This window comes from Brassica rapa, chromosome A09 (genome assembly GCF_000309985.2).
Source record: "Brassica rapa cultivar Chiifu-401-42 chromosome A09, CAAS_Brap_v3.01, whole genome shotgun sequence".
Taxonomy (NCBI): Eukaryota; Viridiplantae; Streptophyta; class Magnoliopsida; order Brassicales; family Brassicaceae; genus Brassica; species Brassica rapa.
The window spans coordinates 16,684,042-16,709,593 of NC_024803.2; the positions used below are offsets into that span (position 1 = coordinate 16,684,042).

Below are 25,552 nucleotides of genomic sequence, written 5' to 3' on the forward strand. Positions count from 1 at the left end.
ATTAGCATAACCTAGAAAATCTCAAAATAAATCAAAAACACAAGAATGTTAACAAAACTCAGCTTTACATATTATATTAGTCAAAGTAAATAAGAATATTGATATATGTATAATTATATTGTGAAATACTTCCTATAATAATTAAATAAACACTCAATCAGACTAACTATGTTGACAAACAAAACATTAATATGTAACGTATATTTAAGGAAATTTTAATTTAAACAAAGTAATAATTTTTTAAAAAATCTTGAAAAATTAAAAGTAAATAAAGTAAATTTTAAATTTTCATAAATATAAGGTACTTGTTGTAAAAATAATATTTTCTTTTTGAAAGTTATTCTTACAACTGGATGATAACAATAAATAATTAGTAAAAATAAAAACAAAGAAATATTAAATTTTCAACTTAAATAACAAATACAAGTTATTTTTGCAACTGAATGATAAGAATAAAAATGAAAATATCACGAAAATCACATTAACAGAAAAATATAAATCATATTTATTGTTATTGTTTATATACTTCATTTTAGTATTTTAATACTAAAATAAATTTAATAATTTTTAAAAATATGCCATGACATATTATGTTTACAAACAAATATAAATAAATTTTTGTTATTTTGTATAAAACTATTGATAATATTTTAATATAATGATAAATCTAATTATGATATGTGTATATATAATACTAATTATGAAAATAAATAAATAAGAAATAAAGATATAGATAAACACAAAATAAATACATGGAATTATCTTCTTCTTTTTTCAAAAATGTTTTCCATTTATTTTTGAGATATTTTTATAATATTAGTTTGTAATCAGTTAAATAATGAATTGTATAATTTATTTATTAGATATTAAAACTTTAATAGTCAAATTAAAATGAAAAATTGTTTAATGACTAAGCCTAAAATCATGCAGAACAATACAAATAAACTAATTCACTTCTAAAATAATAGTATAGATAGATTAAATAGATTAATAGAGAATAGATTAACCTCCACAAGATTTTCATCATCATGTAAGATAATTGTGATTAAGATTAAAATTTATGTATATTTAAATATTTAAAATATAGTTAGATTTATAAATCTGATTTTTATGTTTATATAATTTACTTTTAAAATTTTAGTGATGCGAATAACAGGAAACCACCTAGTAATTTGTAAAAGAATAAAAATTTATGTTACGAAAATTTTAATTCTATCATCATTCACAATAAATAATTAAATAAAGCGTATATGTGTTATTTACTTTTCTTTTATTTACTTCGTGAGATCTCTATAATATTATTTGAGAAGTCACTTTCTTAGGTGTCGCGCTCACGTTAACTCTCACGGTGGTTGATTACTACGATACCCCTAATGAAATAAAAAAGTACATTTAAATATTAGTTTTTACTTTTTAAAAATTTTCAAATAACAATATAAATAAAAAGAAAACATTTATAAAGTTTTAAAAATAATTTAAAAACGAAAAATATATGTATATATAATATGATTTTATAAAAAAAAAGGAAAGTTCACAATATAGTAATATTCCATTTAAAAGGTATCTTAAAGTAACTAAAAATATACTTTTGAAGTAATAAAATATTTTTTTTATCTACACCTTCTTAGATGAAAAAATATATTTGTATATAATGTAATTTCATAAAAAAAAAGTTTACACAAATGATCTTGATATTAGAAAAAGAAATATTTTTCTTTTAAAACATAATTTTAAATAATACAAATATATATTTTCAAAGTAATTGAACTTTTTGATATATATCTATATATTTTCTTAGATGATTACATAAAATAATTAAGTAACATAAACATATATAGGTTTAATGACAAAAAAATAATTTATTATTGTTATTATTGAAATGTTTTATTATATTTTTCATATATTTAGTTTACTACAATATTTTACAATTACGAAAAAATAAATAAATTTTATTTTACTTATATAATATAATTTATAAAATACAATCACATTTTTACTGCATATTTTAATAGATATTGAAAAAACTAAAAATAAATTTTAGCAATAAATATATTAACAAATGAACATATTAGCAACTAATCCAACTTGTATCTAAAATCATAGATGTAACTACAATAAGAATTAGATTTTGACCCGCACGCCCATGCGGGTGTACTTTTTAAAAAAAATATGATGCTATTTGATTTTTATGTCGCTATTTAGGGTTGGGCAAAAAACTCGAATTCAAAGAATTAAACCGATCCCAATCCGAATAAGTAGTACTAATCCGAACCGGAATTGATTAAATATCCGAATTATTCAAATTTTTGGTATTTGAAGAACTGAAATCTAATCCGATCCGAACCGAAGTATTTTGGGTATCGAAAATAGATTTATATACTTATATATTAATTATTTTTAGATTTTATATATATAAAAACATCCAGAATATATATGATACTTTTAAGTTTGCTTAAATGCTTGAAAATATATACAAATAATCAAACGTAAATATCTTAAATAGTTAAAATATACTCAAAATTCCAAAAATACTTAAATAATTATTAATTCTCTATCCAAATATTTAAACCAAACCTATTTAAATTGATTATCCAAATCCGAACCAAATCATCAAAGATCTGAAATGAACACGAAATCCCAAAAAGACCCGAAAACGAACCCGAACGCCCACCCCTAATCACTATTATAATCCTCTATCCAAATATTTAAACTAAACCTATTTAAATTGGTTATTCAAATCCGAACCAAATCCTCAAATATCTGAACTAAACACGAAATTCCAAAAAGTCCCGAAAACGAACCCGAATGCCCACCCCTAATCAATATTATATATATCCTATATGTGTCATCATAGGTTACAAAATATGTGTTATCATATAATTAATCGTATTTTATACGTACCATCAAATAATTTTTCTTATAATTAATAATATTTTATACAATCATATAAATAATCACATATATTATATTTTAAAATTTAATGTGAAATATAAAAACCATAATTTAAGTTGGTGTTTGAAATTGAGCTTTGTATTTTATTTTTCTTATATATATTGAACACATTTTTATAATAGTTATTGGAAAATATGTTAGTAAAAATCAAATTTTGAATATATGTATATTTTTAAATGAATTTTTGATATAATCAATTTTAAATTATTATTTTGATTTGAATATATATATCAAGTAACATAGACTCATTACTTTTCAATATAATGTAATGGACTTCAAATTGTTTTAGTAGCATAAGCCCATTATTTTTTTTCATAACTTACTGCTATCCATGTATCCAAATAATACTATTTTTTTTAACTACTATCTATATTGCCAAACAATCTCAATGTGTACTTCAACTGTAATAATATAGATGTATAATTTATTAGCAACTAACCCAACTTATATATAAAATCATAGATGTAACTACAATGAGAATGTATAATTTATAATAATAAATTATTTATTTTGTTTATATAATAATAATTTATTTATTTTATAAATTTAAATTATATGATGACTTAAAATATATTAACAAATGATAAATAAAATATTAACTCACTGTTACAATTTAGATCTTTTGTAAAATTTATTTATATGCATGAGACTTTAGAATATTATCATTATATTAATTTATAAAATTTGGAATCAGACATTTTAGTTTATTTTTTATTTCATTATAATCACAATATATCTTAAATTATACATAATCTTAATAAAATATACTTATGCAACCAACCTAAAATGCAAATAATAAAATTAATCAAAATTAATATATTTACAAAAAAATAAATATTATAATTAAATTCAAATAAATAGACAGAATCCAATATGTCCAAATGACAACTAAATTGATTGTAAAAACAACAAAACTAATTAGATAAATATTTAATTAAAGTAATATGCTATAATTAATATAAATTATACATATAAATTATAAATTAATTAAAAATTAAAAATAAATATCAATTTATTATTATATTATATTTATTTTATAAATATTTATGTCCGTGCATGAGCACGGGAAAATCACCTAGTGATTAAGATAAATAGCATGTATAGCATAGATGAATTAGGATTTTTACTAAAATATATAAAGCCAAAAAATTAGGGTTGAACAACGCAACCAACTACAACAAAAAATTGTGATATAACAAACTAAGTCCCACATTGAAGAATTAGACAAAGAGTGTCTAATATATAAAGAGATGTCCAACTCTAATAGTACGAGGCCTTTTGGGATGGAAGCCAAAAGTAAATCCATGCGGGCTTGCCAATTAAGCCCAAAGTGGACAATATCGTACTAATCGGATAATAAAGAGTTGGACATGGGCTGTGTAATCCCAACAATTGGTATCAGAGCACAGTTGACGAGAAATCTGCAAGAAAGACCGAAATACCCTTTGAATGATGAATGAGTGATGAATGGGTATCCTATGAGTTAGGAATGAGAGGTGTGTAGCAGATATCGAGTCAGAAGATCCTGAAAGTCAGTTGTGGGACACGAGATGAATGTGATCCTTAGTTTGAATGGGAGAATGTGATATAACAAACTAAGTCCCACATTGAAGAATTAGACAAAGAGTGTCTAATATATAAAGAGATGTCCAACTCTAATAGTACGAGGCCTTTTGGGATGGAAGCCAAAAGTAAATCCATGCGGGCTTGCCAATTAAGCGCAAAGTGGACAATATCGTACTAATCGGATAATAAAGAGTTGGACATGGGCTGTGTAATCCCAACAAAAATCAAGAAGCTTCACCGTCTTCATTTATCAGCGTCGTGCACTGCTTCCCTTGTGCGGTAGGTCGTTCTCTTCTCGAAGATCTGAGTCCATGCTTCCTGAAATAAAGAGATATATATAAACGTTCCCGTGCTAATACCTTGTTAGAGTTTCTCATATAGACCAGTCGGAATATAACCCTATTTTTGGAATATTGGCTGTAGTTTTTTTTTTTTTTTTTAGTAAAAATATTGGTTGTAGTTTATGATTTTGGGAGGTTAATATTTGGTTTCTACGTTATCGTGGGACTTGCCATCTTTTTTGTTTCTGATGTGCATCCCCTTCACTATAATATTTGATTTTTTATTTTAATCCTTTTCTTGGCAGTAATCATGGCTGATGAAATTAACGAGATGCAACAAGAAGTAAGTCGTTATTTGTTTCTTTGTCTACAATGAATACACAAATGTATAGATTTTGGTTTCCTTCTTTCATGCTGCATGTGTTATCTAATTATGATGTGTACGGAAATCTCTTTTACATCAGCTTGCACCCTTTGACCCAACCAAAAAGAAAAAGAAGAAGAAAGTTGTTCTTCAGGATCATGCTGAGAGCTCATCACCAGAATTGCAGATGGAGAAAGCTGATGATCCAATGCCTGCAGGTATAATCGATGAAGAACTTTGTTTCCCTTCAACACTCTATTTATGTTTTACTTAAATGCTTTGTCTCATTTATTTTGCAGGAGTTAATGATGGTCTTGAAAGCGCAGTTAGTGGAATGAAAAATAGCAAGAAGCCAGTGAGTGTTTATAAATGTTTAGTACTAAGCTTCTCTTATATTTATTCAAACTTGTATCTTGATTATAATGATTCACCTTATATTGGTTTTTATTTGATGGTTAGGTTGATTCCAGCTCACTGAATGAAGAAAGTGTTGAAGCCGTAGAAGATTCGGATGGTGGTTTGAAACTCCACATATATATATTTTGTGCTAATTATTATATATTAATAGAATATTAGTTCATGCTTACTTTTATGTATCCAGTTTGAATCTTACATACAATATCTTGCAGGCCATGAGGAAGAGAAAGGAGTAATCCAGCAGGAGAATCGTTATCCTTGGGAGGGAAGTGATAGATTGTACCTATATGAAGAGGTGAGCACATCACAGATAGCTTTTGTTTTCAAGATTCTTATTGCTTGTTTTATTTTCTTATAACTGGAGCTGTATGTTTTTTTCAGATGCTTGGTAGGGTCTTCAACATTCTGCGTGAAAACAATCCGGACCTAACTGGAAATAGGCGTCGTACAGTTATGAGGCCTCCTCAAGTTCTTCGTGAGGGGACAAAGAAGACGGTCTTTGTCAACTTTATGGACCTTTGCAAAACGTATGAACAAACATTCTCTTCAAACTCACTATATCGTATATCAGTTCTTGATGTTTATGTTTATGTATATGGCATGTTTTTTATTCAGGATGCATCGACAACCAGATCATGTTATGGCGTTCTTGCTTTCTGAGTTGGGTACTAGTGGCTCACTTGATGGCCAGCAAAGGTTGGTTGTTAAAGGGAGGTTTGCACCCAAGAGCTTTGAAGCGAATCTGCGAAAATATGTCAGTAAGTAACTCTTCCTAATCTCAAGATCGGTTTTGAACTGTGCTGTAAGATTTCAGGGACTGGACCTAAGATTTTAGGAACTATAAACATTTTAGTATAGATCTTAATAATTATTTCATTCGGTTGTGCCCAGAATTTTAAGTGATATTCCTCTTCATTTGTAGATAACTATGTCATTTGCCATGGTTGCAAGAGCCCAGACACAAATCTTACAAAGGAGAATCGTCTCTTCTTTATGAGATGTGAACAGGTAAAAAAGCTCATTTGAAGACTTTACTTTTATTGCATCATCTTTGATGTCATATCTGAGCAAGTGAATGAGTAATATATGTTTCCGTTTTGGCAGTGTGGATCAGAACGATCTGTGGAACAGATCAAAGCTGGTTATGTTGCACTCGTTGGTAAAAGGAAGACTTGATGATACCAAAGAGGTTTTTAACCTCTAAAGAATAAAGAGCAGTCTATGGAGCCGTGATGTTTTTTTTTTCCTTCTAACTTTCTAATAAGTATCTGTCACACACTTGTCTTGTCTTTTTGCTGAGTCTAATTATCACATTTTATTACAATAACTATAATGAATATAAACCAAATTACAAACACATCAAAAAAAAAAAACGCATGCAATTGATAAAATGTTCAAGAAAATGATAACATAAGGTTTATTTTCATAAAGTTTGACAAAGTGATTCACGTTTTTTTTCAATCCAAAAGACTTGAAAAAGAGTTGGTTTGACAAAGACAGACAACACTTGAGCAAAGTTATCATCACGAAGACAACAACTCGATCAAACTTCAAAAGCTGTTAATGACAAAAGACTTTCAACTCAACATAAGTTTTAAAAAGGAAGGGAAAAACATAGCTTATGGCATTGATTTTGATGAGGGCTTTAGTGAAGCCTAGTGAGCTCTTCAACTCTCTTACACAATTCTTCCACCTGAACATTCATGGATTTAGATATCTCCTCCATCTTGTTCCTACTCAGATCCAGAAACGATTCGATCAAGTCCCCATCCAAGAAGTTCCTCGCCTCCACGGTTCTCTTCTCGTTATTAAACGATCTCCACTGCTCGTGGCTCAGTCCCCCTACTCCTTTGATCACTTTCCTCAAACTAGACTGCAACTTCTCCAGGAAAGCATACTGTTCTTGAGGCAGTGAAGCAATCACTCCAATCATTCCATTGACTGTACCGAAAATAACAGTTGGGATCTGACCGATCTCTGAATCAGGCAGCCTCATCACGAGCGATCCATGGCAGAATCTGTTAACGAATTCCCCGAGGTGGTACTCCCCAACTACTTCTAACCTCCCTCGTTCTTCATCAGTAGCACCTTCACTGTTCTTCTTCACCGTTAACAGATTGAAATTGTTCTCAGCGCCAAGGTAGGTATCATCATCGAGTATCTCAACAGCAGACATCCAGTTAGCATTGTAGTCCCGAGCTCGTTCCTCAATTGCACCTTCCTCGTGCTTTAAAACAAACAACAACAGAAAAAAAAGCTCAAGAATTAGACATCCAAAGCTACTGTTTTTGAGCACAGATTCGATATACAACTAAGTTAATGTACCTTATAGATAAGCAAGGAGATCGATTTCATGAGATCACCAACAACGATAAAGTCTCCACGGGTCTGAACATAGAGAGCTAGAATGTGTCCGTGATGTCCACATTCAGACTGCAATTCACGAGTGCCATCATCACGCAGCATCCACTTGTATAACTGAATCTTCTGATTGATAGCAGCGAGAAGTTTTCCATTAAAGGCATTGAGAGAGTACACAGCTCCTTTGGTTTCTTTCTCAGCGATAAGTTGCAGTTTCGCATCCTCTACTATAAATACCAATATCCTTCCCTGCATGCACAAAAAACAAGTTATAACTTTTTGACTTGAGAGTGACGATGTCTCGAAGAAAGATGATACCTTGGTTGGTTCGTTTTCTTCCGGTAAAACATATGCGGTTCCAACACAGTAATAGACATTCTTGTCGTCGGTGAAGGAGCAGCTTAGTATGGAGCAAGCGTATTCAAACGCATCCAAGGGATAGGTTGACATAAACTCGAAAGATTGGTCGTCTAACAGACGAACAAAATGCATTTCAGATTCTTCAGCATTTGTCTGGTTTCCCAAACTGCAGATACCAAATGTACGTGTCTGTTCCTGATGGCAGATTCGACGAGCATGCTCTCCCAGAGGAATAGTGCGTATGTGAAGCTTCTGAATATCATCAATGGTTCCAATCGTGAGTTCACCTTCTCTGGCAATCGCCAAACTATTGTTCACAAGAGAGAACCAACTCATTAATTTGAAACCGAACAGCAGAAATGAAAGGATTTTTAGTTTACCTGTCGGGAAAAGCAGCAGAGTTGAAAGGACACATATAACTAACTTCTTTAAGATTGACATTGCTGTATAACAGCTTCTTGTTGCTGCTATAGATTACAGTTGGTCTATCTGATGCAGCGAAGACGTGTGTGGCGCTTTTAGATGAAAACGTACGAAGAGTTATAGGCTGAGTCCCAAGTGATACTTTCTTTCTGTCTTTCAATTGACCAGTAGTTGTGTCCAACTGGAAGTTCAAAAGATGACCATCTCCAAGAGCACAGAGCAAGTAAGATATCTGCAACATAACAATGTGTTAAATTCTACCACTAAACTTCACTCGGTTCTGAAGTAATGTTCAATGGAATCATACCCCTTCGAACGAACAGAGAAGAACAGAACGGGGAATGATCTCTCCTCCTAGTTGCTCTTTTGTAATAAGAGTCAGTTCTGGCAGGGAAAAAATCCTGACGCTTATATCTGTCCACATCCCAACCGAAGCTAGCTGACTGTAGTTAGGATTGTCGCCAATGGGGTTGATGTCAAGGCAAGAAACCTCGTACTCAAGAACAGTATGTTGCACTTCTGTCAATTTCCCATCTCCAATTTCTAGATAAACCAAATGCCCACCTCCAGTCGCCAGAAGAACCTACCACGCAAATCAAAGCATCCATTTAAAAATGCTCATTCGAAAATGGCTAGACACAATGAAACAAGCTGTTAAATCAAACCTAGGATGAACAGACAAACCTGGCTGGCATTTGCGGTTGCAACATTAACAGTGAATCCAGCTGGGGCATGCCACTCATCCCGCAATTCTCTAGTTGTAGAGCTGACTAGTCTAACAGAATTTGAGGTAACCTGATCAAGAGGAGACAGCAGTTTATTCAAGCTCATGAATAGAGAGGAAAGACCAGAGAAGTGTTTTAACAGCTATCAAATACATTGATTGTCCTAAAGCACTAGGAAAAAAACTTGCCTGTACAAGCTGATTGTACACAGCATCATGGCAAAATAAAGTCTGGAGTTGGGACAAGAAGCCCTCAATCTCAGTTTCTTCCAGTTCATCTTCAAGGTTCATGGCTAATATGCGAGTTTCACTGATAAAGCTAACCACGAGGAATGTGTCGAAGGCTTCATCAACTGAAGATTTCAACGACCACATTCCCTTGATGCCTTCAAGTTCCACAGACGCCTGCAATACAGCGGAGTTTTAAGGTAGAAACTAGATAAGAAAAAAAAGAACATACAAGACATTGAGATTTCGTGATATAAATCAAACCTGTTCATTGATTCCTATGCCATTGCGAACTATGCGGAGGGAACCATCCTTAAATGCCCCAGAACAAGTTACAACCTGACCTTGCCCTTGCCTCTCGAGGTCGACCACACAGAAGTCGACAATAGGCCCCAGGTTGGTATACCTCTCCAAGACTTCTACATATGAGCCTTTCGCATCAGGATGTAGATTTAGCTTTACTAGCTGCAAGTGGAAAATCAAACAGGGAAACACTCAGATAGTTATTTTAATTTTTCTAGAAACCAGAGAAAAGAAACGTCAATTCTTTCTTTTACATTCTACATGAACAAATTAAGCAAAAAGAGTTCAGACCATAATTATTTCTAACACACCTGAGAATCGCCATAGCTTGAGCCGACAAAGACAACGGCATTGTCAAGGTATGATATAGTGGATGCAATGGATGTTTCACCCAGGAGCTCAATTTTTAGGCCAGTGACCCTTCAGATACAAATAAAAGCAGTATATGCATAAAGTAAATAAATTCAGAAGAGCTTTAAATTGTTTAGAATATAGAAAGATGTAGCAGTTAGTACACTTACTTTTCTTTCTCGTGTGTTATAACAAGCAGGTGAACCAGTCCAGCATGGTCACCAAGAAGATACCTAGAGCCATCAACATCAACTCTTCCATATGCTTTAGTGATGGACTGGAGACGAAAATGGAAGGTCACATAACAAACTCAGATAATAGTAAGAGGGGTACTCAAAGAAATATCAAACAACTATTTACAAAACCAGGTGAGATTACATGAAAGAACTTACAGGTCGTATTGGTATTGCTTTGAATGCATTAGCACTACAATAGACAATTGTTTCTTCACCAATAATAAGGACGCCACAGAGAGGTGGTGGTACGGGAATCAGTAAGTCAGCACCATTGTCGAGATTGTTCTGTGACCATGGACCCTCGACAAAGTCCTTATCTTTTAGAGAGACTTCATATGTTTTAACATGACGAGCATCTTTGTTGTCCTGTGAAAACAAACATTAGTTAGTCCACCGGGGTTGTTTAATTCAAAAAAAAAAAAAAGTTAGTCCCACCGGAGAAAATTCTAAACTGCATCACACAAATCAGATTACATCAATAAATAGGACTAAGTAACAAAAAAACATAGAGAAAGAAAAGATCTTTAAGCAGCTACCACTTAAATAAATAGAGTAGAGTTACTTTTCTTAAACTCCATCAACTACCAACAGTATATATATTAACCAACTGCACAAGTGTTCTTTCTACATTGAAATCTAGTAAGACTTGAAAACAAAGAACAAGGTTTGGTTTTAAATGCATGTACAGAGATTATTCCATAGCACAGTCATGTTAAGATATTTCCACACCTGATAAAGTACTGCAATTGTGGGCTTTGCACATCCAAACAGGAACTTGATATCCAGAACCTGCAACTCCTCCAGCCTGAAATTTAGGCACCACGCTCCATATATCAAAAATGTCCACAGAATAACGATACCGTAAAGAGTCAAGAGGACAGAGTCTATTAAGGATTTTCGAAACTATCTGACGCATGGAAACAAAGGACCACTAGGAGACACACAAAGGTGACGTTAGAATGCAATATGCTAACTGAGTAAAACAGTACCTGATATTAAAAGCTTCCTTGAGCTGTCCCTTATTGTCAAATGGTATAACCTAAAAGAAAAACCAAAGAAATAGAACGAATCATCATATATGGTATAAGTAAGAGATTATATATAATTCAGTAAACGAGCACACATCTATGTAAGATAAGTATATACCTTGAACAAGCCGTCATACAGGTGGAGTCCAATTAATCTACAATCTGGATCTATTATGCCAATCTACAAGAAAAGGTTCAAAACAGTAGTAAGCTAAATGCCAACCAATCCTTAATGACAACACATGTTGTTTAATGAAGGAAAGTAGAGGATTTCAGCACTCTGAAATTCACAGTGCAACGAGACATCATTCATTACCTGACCATTGTCTGTTGGTCGGCCTATACGATCGGAAACATCCCCCATTGCTCTGAAAAATGTCAACACATCATATTCAGCAGGATTGATTATTGATAACATCAACTAGTTAGAGCAAGCACGATCATAAAATAAAAGACAAGTAACACAACTGGATGCTGAAAATTTGGAAAGCCTACCTTGTGACAAGCTCAGAGGATTCAGCATCCCACTGAAGAACACAGAATTTGTGTCTCTCAGTTACGATGAACAAAAAGTCTTGTGTTTCGCCCTGCAAAGAGTGGTAGAAAATACTATCAACACTGTAACTTACTAATAAGACCATGATAAAAGAACACGATAAGAGTCGTATATATATATACTCACATGGGGCCTGAACAACTCCAAAGTAGCAATCCTTCCATATATAGGAACATCCAGCATAGGCTGCAAGTTAAGCACATCCAGCAGAAAGTTATATTACTAACAAAACAAAGGATGGCAACAAAGAGTTTTAAATTGGAACGGTAACCAATATTTTACTTTAAAGACTAAAATGAAAAACAAGATAGCAACTTCTCCTTGTTAATGGAACGGTAACCAATATAAGGCTGAGAGAAGAGAGAGAGAGAGAGATGTAAGTAGTACCTGAAGGCCTTGTGGGGTGAGCAAATGGATCTCAATTCGAGTACATTTCCTGCAACCAGATCAACACCTCTGTCAAACAAATTAAGGAAAGTGCTAGCAACCCTCCATATCCAAAAAGGCACAATCTTTATGTTTATTAGTGAGCCCGCTTCAAGATTTAAGTTAGTTAAGACTTCATAACAATAATGAGAAATCGAGCAGTGACTGAATCTGAGCTTCCTTTGAAAACCCTAAACCTCAAAAATTAACAGCTTCTATACCAAAAGGGGAACCTAAATTGATGAGAAAGAGAGGAAGGAGGAGAGTTCATACGCGACGATGAGGTTGAGCTCTTGGGGACTGGTGAAGTTTCCGACGCACGAGTGAGTGACACTGGTGGGCTTGTGAGCCGTGACGACGTAGTTCCATGAGCTCATCTTCTTCTTCTTATGGATTCACTGTCTACTACGCGAGGGCTTTCCCGCCTCTGATTCGGGAGAAGCTTCTGGATTTCTCTAAGACGAGGTTTGGGGATTTTAACGGAGAAGAAAGAGAGAGAAACAATGAGAAAGAGGCGAAAAGCGAAGAACCAAGAAGAAACAACACCCCGTCGACAGTGACGGCCGGTTCGGTATACATTAGATGTATGGCTCGGTTCGGTTAGTTTTGGTATATAATATGGAGTTATGGTATAATATATTAGAGATGTTATTCGTAATTTTTAAAATTTTAATTGTTTAAGACAAGTTTACTAGTTTTCAAATTTAACGTGTGAAATTTAAGTAGTATCTGTAAATTTTGGAGGTTTTTCTTGAGATTTAGGTTTTTATGTTTCCATAAAGTTTCTTGTGAAATCAAATTCAATAATAAATATGAGTAAATATATCACATATTATTTTAAAATCATATGACTAATAATACACGATTTTTAATAAAAAAAATTCAAACATGAAACAATAAATACTAAGTTTTTTCAAAGATTTTTAAATTCAATAAAATACATAAATAACCCAATAGTTATATTATTATTATTTTTAAAAAAGAACTTAAAACAAACAAAAAAATTATTAGATTGATCATATACTATTTCGGTTTCATGTAGTACAAACTTGAGAAATAAATACCAAAACTTTATAAACCGGATTAAGCACCAAACTTACAACGATTCTCCGGTTATAGGATGGTTTCCGGTTAGTCTTCAGCTCAAAAAGAAATTGTAATTAAAGGCCCAAGTTTCCGTAGCCTACAATAAAGCGAACTTGTATAATGGGCTCAAGATGGAGTAGCTAGTTAATGGGCCGTGTCTGTCCGGTACGACCCGATTCCAAAAGAAGACCTAGGTTTTGTAATAGCGAAGTTGAAAGATTTCAAAGCTGTCAACTTTCCGACCAAAAGTGTTTTGTTCTGCTCCGCCGTCGCCGCTAAACCCTGAAGCTAAACCTTAAACCCTCGTTGAGCTCTCCTGCTTTAGCTGAGGGAAGGATGAAGTACCCGAAAGGTGGAAGCATCAAGAGAGGCGGTAAAAAGGGTTCGAATGACAGGGATCCATTCTTCGAGCAAGAGACGAGGAAACGCAGGAAAGTCAGTTACGATGACGAAGACATCGAGTCTATTGAATCCGACGCCGAAGAGAACGGCTTTGCGGAAGATAAGAGAGAAGCGGAGGATGAGGACGAGTTTGCCGATGAGACGGCGGGAGAAAAACGGAAGAGATTAGCGGAAGCGTTGCTTAAACGAACTAGAGAAGCTAGGCAGAGAGAGCGTGAAGAACGTGATGACGATGATGATGATGAAGACGACGATGATGATATTGTCAAGACTTTGATGAAGAAGCAGCAGGAGGAAACTGGTAGGGTTCGAAGAGCCATTGCATCGAGGTAATGAATCAAAGCAGTGATCTTTTTGTTTAAATTTGTTTTAGTAATAAAGTTTAAGCCTTTTTGTAATGAGTCAGGGTTCAGGAGCCGCTTAGTAGCGATGGGTTTAGTGTTATAGTCAAGCACAGACATTCTGTTGTGTCCGTTGCTCTGTCTGATGACGACGCTAGAGGCTTCTCAGCTTCGAAAGACGGTACTATCCTCCACTGGGATGTATCCTCTGGGGAAAAGGAGATTTACAAATGGCCAAGTGATGAGATTTTGAAGTCTCATGGGATGAAAGTGAGGGAGCCTCGGAATAAGAAACACAGCAGGGCGACTCTTGCTTTAGCTGTTAGCTCGGACGGTCGTTACTTGGCTACTGGAGGAGTTGATCGTCATATTCATGTATGGGACGTGCGGACCAGAGAACATGTCCAGGTAATAATGATAAGATCCCGTTTTTTTTTGTTTTGTGGTGGTTGTCTTACTCTCTCAGCTTCTTATAATCATGTTTCCACAGGCCTTTCCAGGTCACAGGAATACAGTTTCGTGTCTATGTTTCAGAAACGGGTCTACGGAGCTCTATTCCGGTTCGTTTGATCGTAGTGTCAAGGCGTGGAATGTAGAAGATAAAGCTTTTGTACAGGACAGTTTTGGACACCAGGATGATGTCCTAGCCATCGATGCGCTAAGAAAGGAGCGTGCAATTTCGGTTGGAAGAGACAGAACCATGCAATTACACAAGGTGAGTAGGCTCTGAATCTTCCATGTGAACAATATTGGGGGGAGCAATCATCATATGAGTTTCTAAGTCGTTGTTATAACATAATAGATGCCTGAGCAAGCTCGTATGATGTACCGTGCACCTGCATCGTCTCTTGAGAGCTGCTGCTTCATCAGTGATACTGAGTACCTGTCTGGTTCGGATAACGGAACTGTTGCACTCTGGGGAATGTTGAAAAAGAAACCGATATTTCTCCTTAAAAATGAACATTCCGTTACCATTAATGGTGAGTTCCTTTTCGTCTCATCCCTGATGCAGTTCTTAACATTTTGTTTTGTTTCATTGCCGCTTCTGATGCTCTGAAAGGTCTCAACTCTTTTAATATTTTCTTAAAACAGAAAATGGTGATCATGATAATGTGGAGTATAATAACTCATGCACAGCAAGTTCTTGGGTCAGTTCAGTTGCTGTTTGTAGAGGTAGTGATCTTGCTGCATCTGGAGCTGGTAATGGTTTTGTGCATTTGATGGCTGTTGAAGCAACTGCCCTTCGACCTTTATTCAAGCTTCCTCTGGTAAAAATTTATTTCCTTATGTTTTATGTGTTGTATTGATTCTAGTGCAAATCGAAAAGCATTTCACTTCTTCAAGTAATAATCTCACTTTGCCTTTTAATATCATCTTACAGTCTGGATATGTGAATTCTATGGCTTTTGCAAAATCCGGCAAGTTTCTGATCGCCGGTGCTGGACAGGTATTTGATCCTCTCTTATCTTCCATCTTTCTTTGTTCTTTGTTTTGTGTTTGAATGCTAATCTGAAACCGTTGTGTGTTGATATGGCAGGAAACGAGATTTGGAAGATGGGGATGCTTAAAGTCTGCGCAGAACGGCGTCGCTATACATCCCTTGAGGCTGTCATAAGAATTTCGGAAGGGTTGTTACTTACATTTTTTACTTGCTACAACCGGTTGGTTTAATCTTGAAGTTATGTAAAGACCTACAAGTCTTTTAAGCTCTTGTAGTTTTTACTCCCTTTTTGTATGTTTTGTTTTGTTGTACCCATTGCTCTTTATACAATAAAGAGAGATTTTTTACGTTTTTTGAGGTTCTGATGAATCAAAGTCGGGTAAAAATAAAACCAGAGATACAAAAGACTTGAAGATTTATTACGGTCCGAACACAGCTTTAAGAAAATCTTTATCGAGAGCCAGACAGCTGATGAAAGTGGCGTTCGCAAAAAGTAAGAAAAAAAAAACAAGCTGCATGAACGAATACTCTATCTTTAAGCTTGAGAACTCTAGAAACAGTTTCTTAAGTTTCTGTCAATAGCACTTCTCAAATGTCTCTCAGTCTCGGTTCTGTTCCATTCTGAATATAGAATCAACTGGATGACAAAAAAAAACAGCAGGGAATTGATTAGGAAAACTCTGAACAAATATCCAAACATACGTAGAGTATCGCAAGGAGAGGACTTGAAACAAACAAGAAAAATGCAAACATTGTAAATTGATAATATAACTAAACAAGAACATATAAAGCAAAGAAAAAAAGATTAAATAACGATCACTTGCATAAGACTAAAAGTCTATATGGAGAGAAGAAGCACACAGGGCAATAATATACGTTTTCTAAAAAAGAGTACACCCACGAAAGCTTTGACATCAGATATCAATACAACTAAGCAAAAATCGTAAAGCTCATCTCCAAAGCAAAAACAAGAGCAATGATGGCATTTTGACAAAATCTCAAACCCTTCTTATACATTTTCTACAACAAAGTACACCCAAGGGCCAAGACGCCAGCATTAACATCAGATCTCAGTACTACTAATCATCAAGCCTAAACAAACGGTCAAAGCTCATCTCCAACGCAAAAACCAGAGCAAAGATGGCATTGGCACATTCACATAATCTCTAACCTTTTTTATACATTTTCTACAACATTGTACACCCAAGGTGCCATATTTAACATCAGATATCAACATACTATTAACCATCAATCCTAAACAATCGGTTAAAGCTCATCTCCAAAGCAAAACAAAAAAGAGCAAAGATGGCATATTCACATAATCTTCAACCTTTTAAAACATTTTGTACTACAAAGTACACCCAAGACGCCAGCTTTAACATCAGATATCAATACTATAAACCATCAATCCTAACAAACAGTTAACCTCATCTCCAAAGCAAAAAGAAAGAGAAAATATGGCATATTCAGAAAATCTTCATCCCTTTTTATACAATTTCCACAACACAGTACACCAAGACGCCAGCTTTAACATCAGATATCAATACTAATAACCACAAACCATAAACAAACGGTTAAGGCTCATCTCCAAAGCAAACACAAGAGCAAAAATGGCCAATTGACAAAATCTATAACCTTTTTATACATATTCTACAGAGAAGTACACCCAAGATGCCAGCTTTCATCAATACTAATAACCATCAAATCCTAAACACACGTTTAAAGCTCATCTCCAAAGCAAAAACAAGAGCAACTAACCATCAATCCTAAACAAACGGCTAAAGCTCAACTCCAAACTCCAAAGCAAAAAACAAGAACAAAGATGGCTTGTTAACGAAATCTATAACCTCGGTGAACTACTAATCATCAATCCTAAATCCTGAAATTGGTTACATTTGTTCGAGAAAACAAACAATCAAAGCTCGTCTGAATAGCAAAAGCCGGAGAAAAAACGATACATTTGCTACAAGCCTACAACAAAGTAAAAGCCAGGTGTTACTGAACCACTGAACATCAAAATCGTAAATCATGAGTGATACCATAAGAAGAAAAGCTCTAACCTTTAAAAACGAATCATCTCAACTTCTCTTTACTCGAGCTCTTCTTAGCCGCGTCCATAACCTTCTCAAGATACCCTTCAATCGGCGGCGTAAGCGTAGCCATACCTCGATTCGCCGGAAACGGCGTCAAATCAGGCTCCAACGCCGCCATCTTCAGCTTCTCCGGCAACGCCTCGATCGCCGCCTTCTTCATATTCAGCAGCACAGTCTCCGCCGCCCTCCTCTCTCTATGCTCCCTCATCAGCACCTTACTGTTCTCCTTCGCGAGCCTCTCCCCGTCCTCCGCCGTCACCTTGTACTTCACCAGCTCCTCGGCGCTAAAGATCCCCAGCGAGACGTAATCCAATCCCGCGGTCCCGATCCGCATCGGCTCGTCGGTGTTGATCCCCATCGCGGCGGCTCCTCCTTTCTTCTGAATCTCCATGTCGCGCTGCTTGTCCTTGCTGATCAGGCCTAGCTTCTCGCGCTGGGCCTCGCGCTCGGCCTCTTTGGGGGTTAGGGAGCGAACGGGACAGGGAGCGTTTAGGCATTGCTCGTAGAGCTTTTGCTTTTCGTCGGAGATTCGTCCTTTGCCTTTGACGGCTTCCTCTCCGTCTCCGGATGCGGCGGGGGTTTTGCCGCCGCCGCCTTTCTTGGTGGAGAGCTTGTTACGCTTCAGGGGTTGGCCTGTTTTCAGCTTGGCTTTTCCTTTGGGGGTTCCGCCGGCGGAGCATCTCTGGATGAGGTTGTAGGTCAGTGATTCGATGATTGGTTTTGGTCTTGTGATTCGAATCATGGTGAGTTTGTGATTCACTCTCGAGAGCTTTCGTGTGAAATGGTGTTTGAGCAGTAGGGAGGATTTAGGGTTTTGACTTCGACTGTGAAAGAGGAGCTCAGAGTACGACGTCGTCGTTTGGGTTAAAGAATGATGTCACGAGACTGTAATTTTACCTGAAAGGGAGGGTATTTTTGTCATTAACAAACGTTAGGAGACGAGTGTGATAGCAAGGGCACTCTTGTCATAAACAAGCTCCAAGATAGCATTATGTTTCTTGGTTGGATTCCATCTGAACTAAACCCGACTTTTTGGTAAATGTTCGGTTCGGTCGATTTGATTTATGGTTCACCCGTTATACTTTTGTTCGATTTTGGTAAAATCAAACCGAGTAATCCCGTGTCTGAATTGTTGCAGAACCGCATTCAACCCCTGCGTTTTCACCGAATGGGATTTTGTGTGATATCAACTAGAGCCAAAAAAAAAAACCATTACAAAGACTCAATTACTAATAAATATAAATAACTATCTCAAATATTTAATCTTATATTTATTTTGATTAATATATTTAAATCTAAAATATCATTAATGAATATAAATAAATAAATATGGATCAAAAATGTATATTAGATAAAATTATAAAATCTATTTGAATTTAAAATTAATTCTAAACCCAAACATCCAGATTTTGGATTTAATTAAAAAAATTATCTTTTTTTAATTGTTGCACAAAACTGAAACCAAACCAAATGTTTGTCAAACCGAACCGAATACAAACCAAATTTTTATTACGTTACCAAATCTTAAATCGTATGTGAATCTTAACCAAGCCACGTAGCAACAACTCAACGTTCCAAACACAAATCATCTGATGAATAACAGTACAATCCAAGTCACAGATACAAAGTGACGCTATCTTAAAGTCTTAACATCCATACAAAATGGATCACCACAAGATTTATTCATTTGCAGAAATGTAGAAAACAATTACACGACTCAATACACTTCAACATGCCATTGCTTGTTCTTCCTAAGCTGAGTAAGCTTCTGCTCCCAGCTTTCACCTCTCTCTTCCGCAACTCTCTTGAGCGTATCCTGAATCCCAGGCATCATTCCTTTAAGCCCACAAAAGTAAATATGAGCTCCATTGTCCAAAAGCTTGAAGATCTCATCACTATACTCCTCAATCTTGTCCTGCACATACATCTTCCCTCCTTTCTTGTTCTTCTCTTCTCTGCTCAGCGCTTTATCATACCTGAAGTTCTCAGGATAGTCCTTGAGGTAGCTTGAGAACTCTTCATCGTAGAGAAGACTGTCTGAGTTAGCCACACCGAGGAAGAGCCACGCGAGTCCATCAAACTTGAATGTAGGAACGTCCTCCATGAACATACGGCGCAAGTACCCTCTGAATGGAGCTACTCCGGTTCCCGTAGCAATCATTATGTGAGTAGCTTTTGGATCTTCTTCAGGCAAAAGCATTACCTTTCCAGATGGACCTGTGATTTGGACCTTATCTCCAGGTTTAGCATTGCACAAGAAGTTACTACACACACCAGCTTTGGAAGGATCTTCCTTTCCAGTCTCTGGATCATAGTACTGAGCTCGGCGAACGCATAAGCTAGCCGTCTTGCCATCAAAAGAATCACCATATCTCGTTGATGCAATAGAATAAAGGCGAACATTGTGAGGAGCGCCTGGTTTCTTAGGATTCTCACCCTACGGAAAGCAAAACAGCAATGCATTTATAAGCAAACAGAAGCTTAGCAAACAAAAGAAACACAAGACAGTACTTACAGGAGGGATCACTCCATAGCTCTGTCCTTCCCAATAAGGAACCTTCCCATCATGATCAATCACAATGTGGCAAGTCTCTCCAGGTGCTTGTGGACCAACGATTCTCTCAACAGAAACTATCTTTGCCGTGTAAGGCTCCTTGGGCCTGTACAAGTTCAAAGGAGTCTCTTTGGGTTCTTCAAGCTCTAGAGGAGTAACCGAGACTTTGGATCTGCTTGCTTGCTGCTGAAGTGACATACATACTTTGGACCGTTTCTTCAAACTCAGTTTCCTAGATACTGTATCTAATCTCAGAAGAGGACCACATGACTTCTCAGTGAAGCTCACACTTTGCACCTGAGACAGAATCAAAAGGTCAACGCTTACCACACACTAATGGTGGATTATTTTTTTTTTTAAATAAGATCCTTCCACTTCCTAGACACCTCTCAAAGGATTCAAATTTTCAAGTCTCAACAGATAAAAAATCAGAGTTTTGTTATCTTCTGCTACTAAAGACTGTACCTTTCAATACCCAGTTCACTAAAAGTCAACATTAGTACAAAACCCACAAAAAAGAAACACAAAGACAACAACATTTCAGGACCATCTAAAGCATCTGAAACAACAACATGGTTCGATAAAATTAATTAGTTAAGATAAGTTTTGTTCACCTTAATCATAGATCGGCTCGACCCATCAATTCCAATAGGAAGTGCAACAGACATCTGAAATCAAAACCAAAACTTTTTCGTTAAATCAGCAAATATGCAAGGAAGTAAAAGAGTTTATAATGAAAAACAAAGAGAAAGACCTGAGAAAGAGGAGTTGAGAGAGCCATGGTGATGAGAGAGGAATAAGAATTTGGATTATGAATTTGATCGCAAATCGAGAAAGAGGATGATTGTTGAGCAGAAGAAGAAGAAGATGTTTAATAGTGAAAGGGGTGAGGTGAAGAAAGATCCTTTCAAGGCCCAGAAAAGACACAAAACAGCCCACACTGTCTGCAAATTCTCAATTGGTTGGCTCCTCGGGACAGTGGATCTCGGTAGGCAGAATATTGTTTAATTATTGCTTAATTCTTTATAATTTTCGCTTTGATAATAATTTATTAATTTCTTTTAATATTGATTATTGTTTTTTTTTGTCAACATATTGATTATTGTTTTACTATAGCTTTTCATCTTCTCTTATTTTTTTTAGATCTATCATGTTTCGATTTTTACCGGCTTCTGATTCTGGAATGAAAGTGTTCTCTATCGATTTAAATGTTTGTACAAATCCTATTTCACTTGGTTAAATATAATTTTTAGATGCCAAAAAAATAATTGTTTTACTATTGGTACAAGAGAGAAAAACACTTGACTTGCTTTTTGGGTTTTACTTCTGGGTTGTCCCCTTTTCCCACCAAAATCTCGGTATAATAATTTATGCAAATTTCAATTTTCGTAGGAAAATAAAAAAAAAACTAACTCATGTATGTTACAATTCCAAAGCCAATTTTGAAAGTTCGAAATTACAGTTTCAGAGAGCTTTACAGAAAAAGAGCTTAGTAAGTTGCATGGGAGTAATTGCATATTTGCATCTATTTTTCGTTTTAGCAAAAGTTATAAAAAACACTGTGAACATATATTGTCATCCTCCGAAAATTATTATTTTGTTATTGGACTTGAAAATACTGAGTTTAATATAGGATAATTTAACTCAGACTTGAAAATTATTAATATAGGATAATCTAACACTAAATTTAACTCTAAAATATTTTTGAGTTCGGAGTACCGAACTATTAATAAAACAGAGAACAATCAAGATTCAAGACCGAATTAAGAAAAGGTTGAACCAGTCAGATAATGACTCATTGTCCAATGACATGTGGTCTAAAGAATTAGGTGTGGCACGTGCAGCCGAACTATGCGAAATAGTTGAGCCTAATAGAATAAATCAAGCTGGGCTGAACCAGAGGCTTACGATACATAAAGGCACACTTACACTGAACAAAGTCTATAAGCACATAAAATTGAGAAGTCATTCTTTTAATCGTTACATTCATTATCAACACTAATCCAGTTTATCGAGATTATACTAAAGTTCTAATCATAGAAAGCATTTCTTTCATTTTCTTATATTTATACAAACAAGTTATACTGTGGATGTTATTTCCTGTAATTATGTTCTTTAACAAAGGTCTCACTAAAAGTCTATTATGTTTTTGTTACTGATCATAGTTGATTCTGAAAACTATAATTTCTTTTACTTGCACAGATGCAGCTAAGCTAGTGACAAGAGACCAATTTGCATCTTGAATGAAGACACTGGGATATGTAGCTACAGTCAGATCTTAAAATAGCTTAGGTCCTTTTTACTAAAACCTCATTCCCAAATATGAAACTGTGACAATTGAGGTACTTAATTACTGCTTCCATGGATCCATCAGTCACTAAACTTCAGTTACTTCTTAGTTATTAACTACATAATTAGTACTAAATTACTTCCATGGATCCTTCAAACTTCATTCCTCATCTGCTTCTTTTGGTTCAGATTCTTCACTCTCTCTAATCATCTTCTTGCTTTCAAGAAACCCCATGAGACCCTTAAGCGCAACATCAGGATCCTTGCTCACCATAAGCTGCTCTATGACCTCAGCTGGAGTTGCTTTCACCTCACGGAACATCTTCTCAATAGGCTCAAACAGATCATGCTCTTCGATATAATCAAGATACATTGCAGCGAGCTTCTTGAAAATATTCGGCGTACAGTAATCCATGAGTATATGAACATCCATTCTTCCTGGCCTCAGCAATGCTGGATCCAGTTTCTCCTTATGGTTCGTGGTGAAGACTATGATCCGTTCCTCTACACAGCTTGACCATAACCCGTCTACAAAGTTTAGCAGACCAGACAAAGTTACCTAAAAACCACACAGAAAAAAATCAAGAACCAGAACACACAAATGAGAGATACTTTCTGCATATTAGTGAATGTATAACCTTAGGATCCTTCTTCTTGTTCTTGGCCTGATTCTCACCATCTTCTCCTTCATCTTTATTCTCTTTTCTACAAGAAGCATCCGCTCCACTGCAGTCAAGATCTTCAATGAGAAGAATCGAGCGGTTCTCGGTTCTAGTAAGAATCTGTCTAAGCATTGCATCGTCTTGAACGCTCTGAAGCTGAAGATCATAGATATTATAGTTCATGTGGTTAGCAATAGCAGCGACTAGAGATGACTTCCCTGTCCCAGGGGGACCGTAAAGAAGGTAACCGCGTTTCCATGCTCGTCCCACGGTTTTGAAAAAGTCTTTTCCATTGGAGAAAGCGTCTAGGTCACGCATCAAAGTGTTCTTGGCCTCAGGCTCCATTGCTAGGGTTTCAAACGTCGTGTGGTGTTGGAAGATTGCTGATTCCCATGAATGATCGTTTGGATCGTAAGTATGGATCTTGAGATTGTCTCTGCTTGTCAGTATCTTCAACGATGATTTTGCAATGTATGTGAAGTACTCTGACATGATCTTGTCCCTAAACTCCTTATTACATGTCAAATGAAAGTACCTGAAACCCCCATCAAATATTTACAAATTAATGTAAGAAAACAACGAGTTATTACAGAAGATAAAACTTAGCTAGACTTGGGTGAATGATTAATCACAAAACTTTTAAGGTTTTCTCCTAACATCCTACAACTTATTACAGAACATAAAGACATAGAAAACTTAGTTAGACTCAGGTGAATGAAAAATCGCGAAACTTCAGGGTCTCTTTTTCTGACATTCTTAAACTTTAGGGTTTGTTTTGTGACATTCTTAAACTTTAGGGTTTGTTTTGTGACATTCTTAAACTTTGGGATTAAGAAAAGTTACCGTTTTGGTAGGCTCTGGGGAGGATTCTCGTTTCTTTCAGACAGAAGAGTCCACTCGAGAGGGATCCCTTCGAAGTCATCCAAGATCTTGGCTTTTACTGGGATTCCGAACTTGGGTCTAGCCAACGGGTTCTTGAGGTTGCTAGAACGGACGAGGAGACTTCCGGTGGAGATTCCGGCGATAAGGGTCGGCAAGTAAGTCTCGGCGGCACGGAACGTCTGGTTCGTGACGTAATCGCACCGTTCCTCGATGATGAATGTGAAGTTCGGATTGAAGTAAGAAGAGAAGAAGTCTCTGAATCTTGACACGATAAAGTCACGGACTTTGGTCGGGATGATCTCGTTGAGGATGGTTCGGAAGAGGATCGTGAAAGCAGAGAGAGATGTGTACATTGAGAAGATCTCAGAAACTGAAGGGATCCTTTGAGTGAAGAAAGTAGTGGAAGCCATTGTTGTTAAACCAGTTTCAGGTGGTGATGAAGATGATGTGATGATTAAGCAAATGATGTGTGTTTTAAAGAGAGGAAAAAATTGGTGAGCAAGTTTTCTAGTTTCTAATTGTAGAAATGGAACATTTCGAGATACAGTTGGTGCTTTCCTCTTATGGAAATTGATTTATTAGTTTTAATTTGTAACCACCTTGTGAAATGCTGTTGTTGTGACTGTAAGAACCAATTGAACATTACAACATGACTAATGGGAGTTCTTAGGGTGACGTTCAAACCCAAAATGGATTTCTAAAAAAAAAAATTTCTGTCTTATCTGATTTATAAAAAATAAAAATAAAAAACTGGAACCAATCGCGGACCACCACGTGTCATGGAGCCCGCAAAACAGTACAAGAATCACTCAAACATTGATTCTTAAATGCGCTTTTGGTTACCGATTTTTATGTTTTTGTGGTCTCCCCCCTAAGAAACTACTAAAAGCTCCCGATGCACATGTTCTTATATTTCGCTAAGAACCTCACCCTAAGAAAACCCTCCCTATTAATCTTGCTCTTAGCATGTACTTAAGTTTTGAAAACTGCTTGCAATATCAGTAGACAGTAACTACGCCTGCGATTTAAACCGCACCGAGCTAACCGGACCAAGAATTTTTGGTTTTCAGTTATAGTTTGGTATACGTGAAAACTAATTCGGTTAAATTCAGTTGGATTGACAATTAACTATATCTCTATTATTAAAACTGAAATTTCTTTTGATACGGTTTGGTAACATAGATAACAATATAAATGAGAAATATTTGGAAACATAGATAACATTG

General features: G+C 35.5%; 6 protein-coding genes across 9 annotated transcripts; 2 read left to right on the plus strand and 4 right to left on the minus strand.

Annotated features, from left to right (window-relative positions):
• Window positions 1-3,160: 3,160 nt before the first annotated feature.
• On the plus strand, window positions 3,161-7,063 carry LOC103839744 (eukaryotic translation initiation factor 2 subunit beta-like). 2 transcript variants are annotated; one of them, XM_009116231.3, is made up of 10 exons: window positions 3,161-4,797; window positions 5,105-5,142; window positions 5,264-5,381; window positions 5,463-5,518; window positions 5,623-5,680; window positions 5,793-5,875; window positions 5,962-6,107; window positions 6,196-6,338; window positions 6,503-6,588; window positions 6,685-7,063. In XM_009116231.3, exons 2-10 carry the CDS (start codon window positions 5,110-5,112, stop codon window positions 6,754-6,756), a joined length of 795 nt encoding a protein of 264 aa, XP_009114479.1. In that variant the 5' UTR covers window positions 3,161-4,797; window positions 5,105-5,109; the 3' UTR covers window positions 6,757-7,063. The 2 variants fall into 2 exon arrangements, with proteins under 2 accessions (XP_009114479.1, XP_033136450.1); XM_033280559.1 differs by having other exon boundaries at window positions 5,623-5,677.
• On the minus strand, window positions 6,980-13,110 carry LOC103839745 (DNA damage-binding protein 1a). The gene is made up of 19 exons (XM_009116233.3): window positions 12,850-13,110; window positions 12,538-12,586; window positions 12,277-12,336; window positions 12,090-12,181; window positions 11,911-11,962; window positions 11,713-11,775; window positions 11,556-11,605; window positions 11,296-11,371; window positions 10,723-10,932; window positions 10,501-10,607; window positions 10,291-10,399; window positions 9,941-10,141; window positions 9,638-9,853; window positions 9,409-9,519; window positions 9,032-9,307; window positions 8,682-8,956; window positions 8,260-8,608; window positions 7,906-8,190; window positions 6,980-7,807 (listed from the first exon to the last, which is right to left on the minus strand). Exons 1-19 carry the CDS (start codon window positions 12,951-12,953, stop codon window positions 7,226-7,228), a joined length of 3,267 nt encoding a protein of 1,088 aa, XP_009114481.1. The 5' UTR covers window positions 12,954-13,110; the 3' UTR covers window positions 6,980-7,225.
• Window positions 13,111-13,344: 234 nt separating this feature from the next.
• Window positions 13,345-16,474, plus strand: LOC103839746 (U3 snoRNP-associated protein-like YAO). Its single transcript, XM_033280519.1, has 8 exons — window positions 13,345-14,393; window positions 14,471-14,813; window positions 14,896-15,120; window positions 15,208-15,385; window positions 15,498-15,673; window positions 15,787-15,852; window positions 15,943-16,041; window positions 16,076-16,474. The coding sequence occupies exons 1-7, from the start codon at window positions 13,999-14,001 to the stop codon at window positions 16,018-16,020; spliced, it is 1,461 nt and encodes a 486-aa protein (XP_033136410.1). The 5' UTR covers window positions 13,345-13,998; the 3' UTR covers window positions 16,021-16,041; window positions 16,076-16,474.
• On the minus strand, window positions 16,219-18,944 carry LOC103839747. 3 transcript variants are annotated; one of them, XM_018654761.2, is made up of 3 exons: window positions 17,907-18,944; window positions 17,805-17,817; window positions 16,233-16,483 (listed from the first exon to the last, which is right to left on the minus strand). In XM_018654761.2, the coding sequence occupies exon 1, from the start codon at window positions 18,679-18,681 to the stop codon at window positions 17,920-17,922; it is 762 nt and encodes a 253-aa protein (XP_018510277.1). In that variant the 5' UTR covers window positions 18,682-18,944; the 3' UTR covers window positions 16,233-16,483; window positions 17,805-17,817; window positions 17,907-17,919. The 3 variants fall into 3 exon arrangements, with proteins under 3 accessions (XP_009114483.1, XP_018510277.1, XP_009114484.1); XM_009116235.3 differs by lacking the exon at window positions 17,805-17,817 and having other exon boundaries at window positions 16,219-16,483; window positions 17,907-18,833; XM_009116236.3 differs by lacking the exons at window positions 16,233-16,483; window positions 17,805-17,817 and adding an exon at window positions 17,310-17,371.
• A 519-nt stretch (window positions 18,945-19,463) lies between these two features.
• LOC103839748 (ferredoxin--NADP reductase, root isozyme 1, chloroplastic) lies at window positions 19,464-21,521 on the minus strand. The gene is made up of 4 exons (XM_009116237.3): window positions 21,248-21,521; window positions 21,108-21,161; window positions 20,455-20,790; window positions 19,464-20,376 (listed from the first exon to the last, which is right to left on the minus strand). Exons 1-4 carry the CDS (start codon window positions 21,272-21,274, stop codon window positions 19,657-19,659), a joined length of 1,137 nt encoding a protein of 378 aa, XP_009114485.1. The 5' UTR covers window positions 21,275-21,521; the 3' UTR covers window positions 19,464-19,656.
• Window positions 21,522-22,707: 1,186 nt separating this feature from the next.
• LOC103839750 (AAA-ATPase At1g43910) lies at window positions 22,708-24,973 on the minus strand. The gene is made up of 3 exons (XM_009116238.3): window positions 24,288-24,973; window positions 23,421-23,979; window positions 22,708-23,341 (listed from the first exon to the last, which is right to left on the minus strand). Exons 1-3 carry the CDS (start codon window positions 24,734-24,736, stop codon window positions 22,943-22,945), a joined length of 1,407 nt encoding a protein of 468 aa, XP_009114486.1. The 5' UTR covers window positions 24,737-24,973; the 3' UTR covers window positions 22,708-22,942.
• Between the last annotated feature and the right edge of the window lie 579 nt (window positions 24,974-25,552).

Bases quoted from the DNA above. Each gene is read 5' to 3' on its own strand.
- LOC103839748 (XM_009116237.3), bottom strand. From the start codon at position 21,274: ATGGCTCTCTCAACTCCTCTTTCTCAG. The intron at 21,162-21,247 runs GTCTTTCTCTTT...TTTTGATTTCAG, and splicing joins TCTCAACTCCTCTTTCTCAG to ATGTCTGTTGCACTTCCTAT. The intron at 20,377-20,454 runs GTAAGTACTGTC...TGCTTTCCGTAG, and splicing joins GCTATGGAGTGATCCCTCCT to GGTGAGAATCCTAAGAAACC.
- LOC103839745 (XM_009116233.3), bottom strand. From the start codon at position 12,953: ATGAGCTCATGGAACTACGTCGTCACGGCTCACAAGCCCACCAGTGTC. The intron at 11,606-11,712 runs GTATATACTTAT...TTTTTCTTTTAG, and splicing joins TGTATGACGGCTTGTTCAAG to GTTATACCATTTGACAATAA. The intron at 9,308-9,408 runs GTTTGTCTGTTC...TTTGCGTGGTAG, and splicing joins CAACCGCAAATGCCAGCCAG to GTTCTTCTGGCGACTGGAGG.
- LOC103839746 (XM_033280519.1), top strand. From the start codon at position 13,999: ATGAAGTACCCGAAAGGTGGAAGCATCAAGAGAGGCGGTAAAAAGGGT. The intron at 15,121-15,207 runs GTGAGTAGGCTC...ATAACATAATAG, and splicing joins GAACCATGCAATTACACAAG to ATGCCTGAGCAAGCTCGTAT. The intron at 15,674-15,786 runs GTAAAAATTTAT...ATCATCTTACAG, and splicing joins CTTTATTCAAGCTTCCTCTG to TCTGGATATGTGAATTCTAT.
- LOC103839747 (XM_009116235.3), bottom strand. From the start codon at position 18,681: ATGATTCGAATCACAAGACCAAAACCAATCATCGAATCACTGACCTAC.
- LOC103839744 (XM_009116231.3), top strand. From the start codon at position 5,110: ATGGCTGATGAAATTAACGAGATGCAACAAGAA. The intron at 5,681-5,792 runs GTTTGAAACTCC...AATATCTTGCAG, and splicing joins CGTAGAAGATTCGGATGGTG to GCCATGAGGAAGAGAAAGGA. The intron at 5,876-5,961 runs GTGAGCACATCA...TGTTTTTTTCAG, and splicing joins GATTGTACCTATATGAAGAG to ATGCTTGGTAGGGTCTTCAA.
- LOC103839750 (XM_009116238.3), bottom strand. From the start codon at position 24,736: ATGGCTTCCACTACTTTCTTCACTCAAAGGATCCCTTCAGTTTCTGAG. The intron at 23,980-24,287 runs GTAACTTTTCTT...TGGGGGTTTCAG, and splicing joins CCCCAGAGCCTACCAAAACG to GTACTTTCATTTGACATGTA. The intron at 23,342-23,420 runs GTTATACATTCA...TGTGGTTTTTAG, and splicing joins ACAAGAAGAAGGATCCTAAG to GTAACTTTGTCTGGTCTGCT.